The 12,481-nt window shown below is 47.6% G+C and overlaps 1 protein-coding gene across 1 annotated transcript; it reads left to right on the top strand.

Annotated features, from left to right (window-relative positions):
* Positions 1 to 5,179: 5,179 nt before the first annotated feature.
* Positions 5,180 to 9,045, top strand: LOC149365732 (heat shock protein 68-like). Its single transcript, XM_089545535.1, has one exon. It carries the CDS (start codon positions 6,077 to 6,079, stop codon positions 8,012 to 8,014), a length of 1,938 nt encoding a protein of 645 aa, XP_089401661.1. The 5' UTR covers positions 5,180 to 6,076; the 3' UTR covers positions 8,015 to 9,045.
* The last annotated feature ends 3,436 nt before the right edge of the window (positions 9,046 to 12,481 follow it).

The raw sequence follows: 12,481 nt of genomic DNA, 5'->3' as shown, positions 1-12,481 counted from the left end.
GTTTCTCGAGGGTGGTTATGTAAGGGTGTGCCTTGCTTGCTGCTAGTATTTTGCTTCGTGACATGTATGGAAACTTTATTACGAGAATCTTCTGCACTTGTGTTGGTAGCTTTGTGTGCATGAAAGCACCACATACAGCATCAGTGCATAGGTCACCGCATGCACAAATTGCTGTTGCTGCATTGGGTGTCAAAAAATTTTGCCACATAATCATCCATGTAATCAAACGTGTGCGGCTAGGCCCCACCTGGCAGCCACACCAAGCGCACCTGCCGTAAATCCCGGCATTCTACGGCAATAAAGTTGTTCCTCGCTCTCTCACCAACTAGATGCCACGAAAAATAGCCATGGCAGACCTGAAATGGTGCTTAAGTAATAAAAGTTCAACTAATGCCTGGTCTGCTCTTTCCTTCTTAACTGATAGAAGGCAGGGTGTCGGTGGATGGCTTCACGTCACTGTTGGAGCAGTGACGTGAAGCAGTGGCATCACTGCTCCAGCGACTGCTGAGCCGTGACGCCACTGTTGGAGGAGTGCGATGTCCACTGCAACACCTTTTGAAGCCCATAACCTTAAAGGGGTGGAGACACCAAATTCTCAGTTTATAAAAAGCCTGCTATGGGATTCCTCTGTATGCAAGAGCAATCAAGGCCAGGTGTTGGACACAACAAACGTTTAAAAAAATATTTTAATTCGGTTCCAAAGATTGCCTAAATGCTCACTCTCACGGGTAAAAATCTGGAATGCGATACCCATTTGTCTGAAAAACTCGCACAATTTTGCTGGTATGTTTAAAAAGCACTGAACTGAAATAATTGATTTAACCTGAAATTCTTTTTTCGTCATAGTTTTCTGTTATTATGTACTTTGCATGTAACATGACAGTTTTTACTAACACTCGATGTCTGAAAGTTCTCTTTGCATGTCATGTTTTCAAGGCTATTTTCTTTCTTATTTTGTCTCATCGAATGTTATCTATTAGTGTTATTTAGACTGCTTTGCTTTTAATCTTGTACTACGCTTGTGCTATTCTGTACAAGTCCGTCATTTTTCAATTTGCTTTTACATATTTTGTGTGCTTGGACCCGAACCAGCCGTTGACTATGGGTCCAAAAAGTGTTTTGTAGTTCCTGTAAAAGAAATTCGAAATAAATTGAATTAAATTCATCCACACCACCATCTAGGGTAGTCCGATTGCCCTTATGCATATTTTGATGGTAGCACCAACCTCGTTAAATAAGCGAGCGTTCGATATAAAAATAGTTATATCAAACGCTCGCTTATTGCGAACTAAGGCAGCGATGGCAGCGATGGTGTAGAGGTAGAGCATCCGCCTCGCGTGCAAGAGGACCGGGGTTCGAATCCCGGTGCCACGCAATTCTCCACCGGATTAAAAAAAAGAAAACAAAACTCCGCGTGCCGATGGAATTGCATAACCAGGCTTGGAGTGCGGCCTGATTTCGGTGACCAGAACCGACAACGCACTTCCTCACCAGAACAGGATTTGGTCACCCTGGTTTAGTACTTGGCCACAACCTTCTATGAACAAACCAATTAACCCTCGGCCCTCAGTCCCCAGCGGCTGCGGAGCAACTGACCAAGGCGGCGGTCAGACCTGTGATGCAGCGGAGGGTGCCAAGAATCTCTGGCTCTGGACAGGCCGCCATTGGAAACTGAACCTGGCAACATGCAACGCAAGAACCTTATCAAGTGAGGCTAGCTTAGCAGTGTTGTTGGAGGAATTAGCCGGTATTAAATGGGATGTCATAGGGCTTAGTGAGGTTAGGAGGACAGATGAGGCGTATACAGTACTAAAGGGCGGGCATGTACTGTGCTATCGTGGATTAGCAGATAGGCGAGAACTAGGTGTGGGATTCCTCATAAATCAGGATATAGCTGGCAACATCGAGGAGTTTTACAGTATTAACGAGAGAGTGGCAGCTATCGTAATTAGGCTTAATAAGAGCTACAAGATGAAGGTGGTGCAGGCCTACGCGCCTACATCAAGCCATGACGACCAGATAGTTGAAAGCTTCTATGAGGATGTGGAATCGGCAATGACCAAAGCAAAATCACAGTACACTGTACTGATGGGCTACTTTAATGCAAAGGTAGGTAAAAAGCAAGCTGTAGACAAGGCGGTAGGTGACTATGGCATAGGTTCTAGGAAAAGTAGGGGAGAGTTATTAGTAGAGTTCACAGACAGAAATAATTTACGGATTATGAATACCTTCTTCCGCAAACGAGCAACCAGGAAGTGGACGTGGAAGAGCCCCAATGGCGAGACTAAAAATGAAATAGACTTCATACTGTGTGCTCACCCTGGCATGGTAGAGGATGTGGAGGTCCTGGGTAAGGTCTGTTGTAGCGACCACAGAATGGTAAGGTCTCGTATTAGCTTAGATTTGAAGAGGGAACAGAGGAAACTGGTGAAGCGAAAGGCTATTAACGAGTTAGCATTAAGAGCGAAGGTAGAGGAATTCAGAATGTCGCTGCAGAACAGATTTTCCACTTTAACTGAAGAAGACGACCGTAGTGTTGTAACAATGAATGATAATCTCACAGCTATCGTTACAGAGTGCGCCGCAGAAGTAGGTGGTAGGATGGTTCGACAGGGTACCAGCAAGCTATCTCAGGAGACTAAAGATCTGATTAAGAAACGCCAAAGCATGAGGACGTCTAACTCCACAGACAGGATAGAACTAGCAGAGCTATCGAAGTTAATAAATAAGTGCAAGGTAGCCGACATAAGAAAGTTTAACATGGAGAAAATCGAGCATGCTCTAAGGAACGGAGGTAGCCTAAAATCAGTGAGGAGAAAACTGGCCACAGGTAAAAACCAGATGTATGCGCAAAAAGACGAACAGGGCAATGTCATCAGCAATATGGATAAGATAGTTGAATTAGCCGAAGAGTTCTACACAAATCTATACAGTAGCGAATGTGATCATCAAGTTACTGACGGAGGCAGTCGAGCACAGCAATGGGACGTCCCGCCAGTAACGAAAGAGGAAGTAAAGAAAGCCTTAGGAGCAATGCAAAGAGGGAAAGCAGCTGGTGAGGATCAGGTAACAGCAGATTTGTTGAAGGACGGAGGAGAGATTCTGCTACAAAAACCAGCGACCCTGTATACGCAATGCCTTGTGACCTCGAGAGTACCAGAAGCTTGGAAGAACGCTGACATTATCTTAATTCATAAGAAAGGAGACGTCAAGGACTTGAAGAATTACAGACCGATCGGGTTATTGTCCGTCGCCTACAAGGTATTTACTAAGGTAATCGCTAATAGAGTCAGGACAACCTTGGACTTTAGTCAACCAAATGATCAGGCAGGCTTTCGTAAAGGATACTCGACAATAGACCACATTCACACTATCAATCAGATGATAGAGAAATGCGCAGAATATAGCCAACCCCTATATATAGCCTTTATTGATTATGAGAAAGCATTTGACTCAGTGGAAACCTCAGCTGTCATGCAGGCATTGCGGAATCAGGGTGTGGAAGAGTGTTATGTTAAAATATTGGAAGATATTTATAACAATTGCACAGCTACTATAGTTCTCCACAAAGTCAGCAATAGAATTCCAATACGGAAAGGTGTCAGGCAGGGAGACACGATCTCGCCAATGCTCTTCACTGCCTGCTTACAGGAGGTATTCCGGGGACTGGAATGGGAACAGTTGGGGATAAGAGTTAATGGAGAATACCTGAGTAATTTGCGATTCGCTGATGACATTGCCTTGCTAAGCCACTCAGGACAAGAACTGCAAAGCATGATCAATCAGTTAGACAGGCAGAGCAGAACGGTGGGGCTAAGAATTAACATGCAGAAAACCAAAGTAATGTTCAACAACCTAGCATGGGAACACCAGTTCGCAATTGGTAGCGAGGTGCTGGAAGTAGTAAGAGAATAAGTCTGCTTAGGGCAGGTAGTGACCGCAGATCCGGATCATGAGAGGGAAATAACTAGGAGAATAAGAATGGGGTGGAGCGCATATGGCAGCTTCTCTCAGATCATGAATGGTAGCTTACCGATATCCCTGAAGAGAAAAGTATACAACAGCTGTATCCTACCGGTACTCACCTATGGGGCAGAAACGTGGAGGCTAACAAAGAGGGTTCAGCTTAAGTTAAGAACAACGCAGCGAGCTATGGAAAGGAAAATGATAGGTGTAACGTTAAGAGATCGGAAGAGGGCGGAGTGGGTGAGGGAACAAACGCGGGTTAATGACATCTTAGTTGAAATCAAGAGGAAGAAATGGGCTTGGGCAGGGCATGTAATGCGAAGGCAAGATAACCGCTGGTCCTAAAGGGTAACGGAGTGGATTCCAAGAGAAAGCAAACGTAGCAGGGGACGGCAGAAAGTTAGGTGGGCGCATGAGATTAAGAAGTTTGCGGGGATACAGTGGCGGCAACTGACAAAGGACTGGGTTGATTGGAGAGACATGGGAGAGGCCTTTGCCCTGCAGTGGGTGTAGTCAGGCTGGTGATGATGACCCATAGCTGGTGGTACACCCGTGTACCAACCCTGTAGGTGGCAAAGTCTGACACCGCCGGTGGGTGCGGTGACATGGGGCTCTTATACCATTGCACAATAAGTTGCAAATGGTTTTGCACACGACATTCATTAGGCTCATCCTGCTGTTGTAACCCTCAGCGATATGAGGGCTGCAGACCTTTTGTGCGATGTAGGCTATATAGATATATCCTCGAGTGCGACCAGTGAGCGATTGTCACAGAAAAGACTACAGGGTATGAAGTTAAAATGATTGACTACAATTAGTGTTTTTGGACCGTTATTAAATGTTTCCTTGGAAGCTCCTCCTGTATAGTGCCGGCTGACCCTTGGTGCCTGCATCTTCTCATGCAACCTTAATGTTTCAGCAAGTAGAACGTGTTGTCGGGCTAGTTGGTTCAATACTTCAGACATGCCAGTAGCGCGAAACACGCCCACAAAAGACAGGGTACGTACGGGACGAGCGCTGGTATCGTACCCTGTCTTGTGTGTGTTTCGCGCAACTGCCATGTCTGAATTATGTTTCAGCCACATCAGCTAAGCTGAGCTTCTAAATGAAACACACTTGCAACTATAGACACCAAATATTAGAGGCGTGTTTTCTTCTCTCAAATGACGCGTTAGACATTAATACACAGGAGCGCCCCTTGCCACTCGCCTATGACCACGAAACTATTTACAAGTGGATCTCTTCTTGACACCGTTTCGGTTTCATCAGCAGAACGATGGCTGTGACATGCAGTTGATGCTTAGGTCATGTGAAACATAACATAATCGCTGAAACGAAGTTTTTATCTACTAAAAAACTTGAGCCAGCCTGTTTCAAGAGCTGGAATCACAACATGGGGATCAAACAATCGGGTACTAAAACGCGATCATTATGATAATATTGTTGCAAGAAAATATGATTTCAATGGCCTTACAATAAACAGCAATACAAATATCAGGTCGACAAGCCGAAGACTACGCAACAACAACTACAAGGCGAAACTATAGTGCCTAGAACATAGCGAGACTTCGAGACGGTTCGAGTGGGCGCGGCCATCTTCCTCTGCCTCGATTGTTATGATCCCGCAAGGTCTCGAACGTTCTCGCGTTACTCGCGTGCTCTCGTACGGATATGGCTACGAGTGGCTACGAAGGCCAAGAAACCAGGCATTCCGAGAATATTTAGTGCAAGCAAACTTTTGTGCCCACTTCACTTCGACACAGCATTAAGGGCGGCACAATAAACCTCAGAAGCAAACAAACGCGGCCAACGTCGCGGCATCAAAACTATTTTTTTTTTTGTTACTCTTCGTAAGCTGAAAGGAGACGACGCGAGACCTTTCCGGAGCATTCTTACCGCTGGCGACCAATCGCAGAGCAGCTCGCGTGACGTCAATGACCCGCTTTGCTTCGATTGGTTGGCTCTGCTCGCGAAATTTCTGGGCGCTTCTAGAAAAGCGCGCGAATCGTATAAATGCCGCGCCGCGCAAGCGTTTGGCAGATTTCACTGACTGCAACAAGCGAACGAGTGTTCTGAACGGAACGCAACTCTCACAACAAACACAGTCACCATGCCTAGCCGAACAATGGCAGACGTGCCGGCAATCGGCATCGACCTGGGCACCACGTACTCTTGCGTGGGTGTCTTCCAGCACGGCCGCGTCGAGATCATCGCCAACGACCAGGGCAACCGGACGACGCCAAGCTACGTGGCCTTCACGGACACGGAGCGGCTGATCGGCGATGCAGCGAAGGCACAGGCGGCCATGAACCCGGAGAACACGGTGTTCGACGCCAAGAGGCTGATCGGACGCCGCTACGACGACCCTAAGATCCAGGACGACCTCCGGCACTGGCCTTTCCAGGTGGAGAATGACGGAGGCAAACCCAAGATCAGCGTCGAGTTCAAGGGCGAGCGGAAACGCTTCAACCCTGAAGAGATCAGCGCCATGGTTCTGACCAAGATGAAGGAGACGGCGGAGGCCTACCTGGGCAAGAAAGTGAGCGACGCCGTCATCACGGTGCCAGCCTACTTCAACGACTCGCAGAGGCAGGCGACCAAGGACGCCGGAGCCATCGCCGGCCTCAACGTGCTGCGCATCATCAACGAACCCACTGCCGCCGCTCTGGCCTACGGGCTGGACAAGAACCTGCGTGGCGAGAAGAACGTCCTCATCTTCGACCTGGGAGGCGGCACCTTCGACGTCTCAGTGCTGACCATCGACGAAGGCTCCATGTTCGAAGTGCGCTCAACGGCGGGAGACACCCACTTGGGAGGCGAGGACTTCGACAACCGAATGGTGGAGCACTTCGTGCAAGAGTTTAAGCGCAAGCACCGCAAGGATCTGCGGGTAAACCCGAGGGCGGTGCGGAGACTGCGTACGGCCTGCGAGCGCGCCAAGCGAACCCTGTCCAGCTCGGCCGAAGCGAGCATCGAGATCGACGCTTTGTTCGAAGGTATCGACTTTTACAGCAAGATCACCCGCGCCCGATTCGAGGAGCTGTGCATGGATCTGTTCCGCAGCACCCTTGAGCCCGTGGAGCGCGCCCTGCGCGATGCCAAGATGGACAAATCCCAGATCCACGACGTGGTGCTCGTGGGCGGCTCAACGCGCATCCCCAAGGTGCAGAAGCTGCTGCGAGACTTTTTCAACGGCAAGGAGCTGTCCATGGGCATCAACCCGGACGAGGCCGTGGCCTACGGAGCCGCGGTGCAGGCGGCCGTGCTGAGCGGCGACTCTAGCGACACGATCCGCGACGTGCTGCTGGTGGACGTGGCGCCGCTGTCGGTGGGCATCGAGACCGCGGGCGGAGTGATGACGCGCATCGTGGAGCGCAACTCGCGCATCCCCTGCAAGACGTCGCAGACGTTCACCACCTACGCTGACAACCAGCCGGCGGTCACCATCCAGGTGTACGAAGGAGAGCGCGCCCTGACCAAGGACAACCACCTGCTGGGCACGTTCAACCTCAATGGCATCCCGCCGGCGCCCCGCGGCGTGCCCCAGATCGAGGTGACCTTCGACCTGGACGCCAACGGCATCCTGCAGGTGTCGGCCCGGGACAAGAGCACGGGCAAGCAGGAGAGCATCCGCATCACCAACGACAAGGGCCGCCTCTCCAAGGAGGACATTGAGCGCATGTTAGCCGAGGCAGAGAGGTTCAAGCAGGAGGACGACGCACAGCGAGAGAGGGTGACCGCTCGCAACTCCCTCGAGTCTTACGTCTACGGGGTCAAGCAAGCGGCCGAAGAGGCCGGGGACAGGCTGTCTTCGTCTGACAAAGAAGCCGTCCTGTCCAAGTGCCGAGAGACCATTTCCTGGATCGACGCCAACAGCCTGGCCGAGAAGGACGAGTACGAGCACCGGCTCAAGGAGCTGCAGCAGGCCTGCATGCCCATCATGAGCAAGCTCCACCAGCAGCAGCAACAGCAGCAGCAGCAGCAGGGACCTAAGCATGCCTCGGCAGCTCCACACCATTCGGGACCCACGATCGAAGAAGTGGACTGAGCCGCAAACTGTGATAGCTAGTCATTCACCCTTCATGTTAATTTATTTCCCATACCCCCATAGTCATGTAAATTATTTTTTGTACTGGTAGCAGCTGTTTACTCAGGTGCCATAATAAAGGGACGCATTTTTTTTTTTAAACTTGTGCCTTGTGTGTTAATGCTTTGGTGACGGGTGAAAATTTGCCTTGACACCAAGCTTTTTAAATGTGCTGCTTGCTCAGCGCAGCAGCTAAGAGTGCTTAGAATTAAGTGTGGGCCGGCTCTTTTCATTGGTTGGCCTGCGCTGGTCTCTTCATTTGTTCGCACAGAGATTCGTGTGCGTAAAACTGAGTTACATGGTAAGTATAGGTGTTGCTGGCACTCTTGTCCAGCTAACTCGGTTGTGAGGAACTCTGCAACATTCACTTTTCAGAATTATAATGGACAAAGAATTGTGTGCGAATATGATGATTATGGCAACAGCCTTGCATTGATAGGTGGCAATAATTCGCAGAGAGAAAATTTAGGCGTGCTGTTACCAACAGTGTATAGATATGCACAGGTCTCTCCTATAGTGACGGTCAAAGTTAACTGTACCGCTCGTAATGTCTACTGCGTCGCTCCTCCTTACACTGTGTGCTCAGCTATGTAGCTGCGCATTTGTATTAGTTTTATATACAATGGCCGTGGAGCCCTTGAGAGGGCTTGTGGTTGGAGTAGGGAAACTGGTCGGAGCTAATCCCAGACTTGCAAAATCTGCTGGCTGTTTGCTTCATGTAGTACATGTGTTCGTCTGAGGTGCAGCACTTTCAAGTACAACATAACTGGAAGCATCTGAGCTCTTTCCACCTAACTGTGAGAGAGCAATAGGCCAGAAATGTGGTATTTCATAGTGAAGGAGAAGAGTATCTTGCACACTTGGTGAACTACTCAGTGACATGGCTTGGAAAGAGAGTAGCTATGCACCTGTAATCTAGTTCCAGAGATAATCATGCCACATTACAATTATCTATTTATTCACAAAGTACTGCAAATCGAAATCACTTCAGGCAGGAGAGGAAACAATTTTTAATCACCAGTAAGTGCTATGCATTACAAACAAAAAGTCCAACAACAAAGTCTACATACATACAAGTATTTGATACTTTAGGCTCCAAAAAATGACTGAAATGTATTGCAACGTTTAGAACTTTTGGCTGAGCACTGGAAAATGTACTAAATGAAGAAAATGACAAAATTTCCAAAGGAGAAAAAAAGATTATAAAGCTCCTCTTTGCTCCACTATTACCAGCACTATTAAGTGCTTGAAAGTGCTTAAAGCCTACTGGAATTTTGTGAATCTTATAGTTTTTGAGCCATGGTGCAAAATGCACTCGCACCGACTCATACCTTTTTGATAGCTCCTGAAAAGGAGGGAAAGAATTTATTTTTGACTGTACTCGCTAGATAGCATCACAGGTCCTTATAGAAGCTAGGAAAGACTTTTTTACAGTACTAAACTTCCTTCCATTGCTTCCATGTGGGTGATTCCCACAGTCCAATATGCTGGACAAGTTTTACGTTGCTGGGTCTTGGGACGATATGACAGCTGGAGGCTGCTGGCCTTCCACCTGGGGTGGGGCTGTAGTGAGACTAAGACAATAAAATGTGGTGCACACAACCTACTGCTAATCACTGTTTCTCGAGGGTGGTTATGTAAGGGTGTGCCTTGCTTGCTGCTAGTATTTTGCTTCGTGACATGTATGGAAACTTTATTACGAGAATCTTCTGCACTTGTGTTGGTAGCTTTGTGTGCATGAAAGCACCACATACAGCATCAGTGCATAGGTCACCGCATGCACAAATTGCTGTTGCTGCATTGGGTGTCAAAAAATTTTGCCACATAATCATCCATGTAATCAAACGTGTGCGGCTAGGCCCCACCTGGCGGCCACACCAAGCGCACCTGCCGTAAATCCCGGCATTCTACGGCAATAAAGTTGTTCCTCGCTCTCTCACCAACTAGATGCCACGAAAAATAGCCATGGCAGACCTGAAATGGTGCTTAAGTAATAAAAGTTCAACTAATGCCTGGTCTGCTCTTTCCTTCTTAACTGATAGAAGGCAGGGTGTCGGTGGATGGCTTCACGTCACTGTTGGAGCAGTGACGTGAAGCAGTGGCATCACTGCTCCAGCGACTGCTGAGCCGTGACGCCACTGTTGGAGGAGTGCGATGTCCACTGCAACACCTTTTGAAGCCCATAACCTTAAAGGGGTGGAGACACCAAATTCTCAGTTTATAAAAAGCCTGCTATGGGATTCCTCTGTATGCAAGAGCAATCAAGGCCAGGTGTTGGACACAACAAACGTTTAAAAAAATATTTTAATTCGGTTCCAAAGATTGCCTAAATGCTCACTCTCACGGGTAAAAATCTGGAATGCGATACCCATTTGTCTGAAAAACTCGCACAATTTTGCTGGTATGTTTAAAAAGCACTGAACTGAAATAATTGATTTAACCTGAAATTCTTTTTTCGTCATAGTTTTCTGTTATTATGTACTTTGCATGTAACATGACAGTTTTTACTAACACTCGATGTCTGAAAGTTCTCTTTGCATGTCATGTTTTCAAGGCTATTTTCTTTCTTATTTTGTCTCATCGAATGTTATCTATTAGTGTTATTTAGACTGCTTTGCTTTTAATCTTGTACTACGCTTGTGCTATTCTGTACAAGTCCGTCATTTTTCAATTTGCTTTTACATATTTTGTGTGCTTGGACCCGAACCAGCCGTTGACTATGGGTCCAAAAAGTGTTTTGTAGTTCCTGTAAAAGAAATTCGAAATAAATTGAATTAAATTCATCCACACCACCATCTAGGGTAGTCCGATTGCCCTTATGCATATTTTGATGGTAGCACCAACCTCGTTAAATAAGCGAGCGTTCGATATAAAAATAGTTATATCAAACGCTCGCTTATTGCGAACTAAGGCAGCGATGGCAGCGATGGTGTAGAGGTAGAGCATCCGCCTCGCGTGCAAGAGGACCGGGGTTCGAATCCCGGTGCCACGCAATTCTCCACCGGATTAAAAAAAAGAAAACAAAACTCCGCGTGCCGATGGAATTGCATAACCAGGCTTGGAGTGCGGCCTGATTTCGGTGACCAGAACCGACAACGCACTTCCTCACCAGAACAGGATTTGGTCACCCTGGTTTAGTACTTGGCCACAACCTTCTATGAACAAACCAATTAACCCTCGGCCCTCAGTCCCCAGCGGCTGCGGAGCAACTGACCAAGGCGGCGGTCAGACCTGTGATGCAGCGGAGGGTGCCAAGAATCTCTGGCTCTGGACAGGCCGCCATTGGAAACTGAACCTGGCAACATGCAACGCAAGAACCTTATCAAGTGAGGCTAGCTTAGCAGTGTTGTTGGAGGAATTAGCCGGTATTAAATGGGATGTCATAGGGCTTAGTGAGGTTAGGAGGACAGATGAGGCGTATACAGTACTAAAGGGCGGGCATGTACTGTGCTATCGTGGATTAGCAGATAGGCGAGAACTAGGTGTGGGATTCCTCATAAATCAGGATATAGCTGGCAACATCGAGGAGTTTTACAGTATTAACGAGAGAGTGGCAGCTATCGTAATTAGGCTTAATAAGAGCTACAAGATGAAGGTGGTGCAGGCCTACGCGCCTACATCAAGCCATGACGACCAGATAGTTGAAAGCTTCTATGAGGATGTGGAATCGGCAATGACCAAAGCAAAATCACAGTACACTGTACTGATGGGCTACTTTAATGCAAAGGTAGGTAAAAAGCAAGCTGTAGACAAGGCGGTAGGTGACTATGGCATAGGTTCTAGGAAAAGTAGGGGAGAGTTATTAGTAGAGTTCACAGACAGAAATAATTTACGGATTATGAATACCTTCTTCCGCAAACGAGCAACCAGGAAGTGGACGTGGAAGAGCCCCAATGGCGAGACTAAAAATGAAATAGACTTCATACTGTGTGCTCACCCTGGCATGGTAGAGGATGTGGAGGTCCTGGGTAAGGTCCGTTGTAGCGACCACAGAATGGTAAGGTCTCGTATTAGCTTAGATTTGAAGAGGGAACAGAGGAAACTGGTGAAGCGAAAGGCTATTAACGAGTTAGCATTAAGAGCGAAGGTAGAGGAATTCAGAATGTCGCTGCAGAACAGATTTTCCACTTTAACTGAAGAAGACGACCGTAGTGTTGTAACAATGAATGATAATCTCACAGCTATCGTTACAGAGTGCGCCGCAGAAGTAGGTGGTAGGATGGTTCGACAGGGTACCAGCAAGCTATCTCAGGAGACTAAAGATCTGATTAAGAAACGCCAAAGCATGAGGACGTCTAACTCCACAGACAGGATAGAACTAGCAGAGCTATCGAAGTTAATAAATAAGTGCAAGGTAGCCGACATAAGAAAGTTTAACATGGAGAAAATCGAGCATGCTCTAAGGAACGGAGGTAGCCTAAAATCAGT

Source organism: Amblyomma mixtum, chromosome 1 (genome assembly GCF_055824585.1).
Source record: "Amblyomma mixtum isolate Tamu chromosome 1, ASM5582458v1, whole genome shotgun sequence".
In the NCBI taxonomy this organism is placed as follows: domain Eukaryota; kingdom Metazoa; phylum Arthropoda; class Arachnida; order Ixodida; family Ixodidae; genus Amblyomma; species Amblyomma mixtum.
Note: the sequence above shows the minus strand (reverse complement) of the source record. Positions and strands in the feature narration are given on the sequence as shown.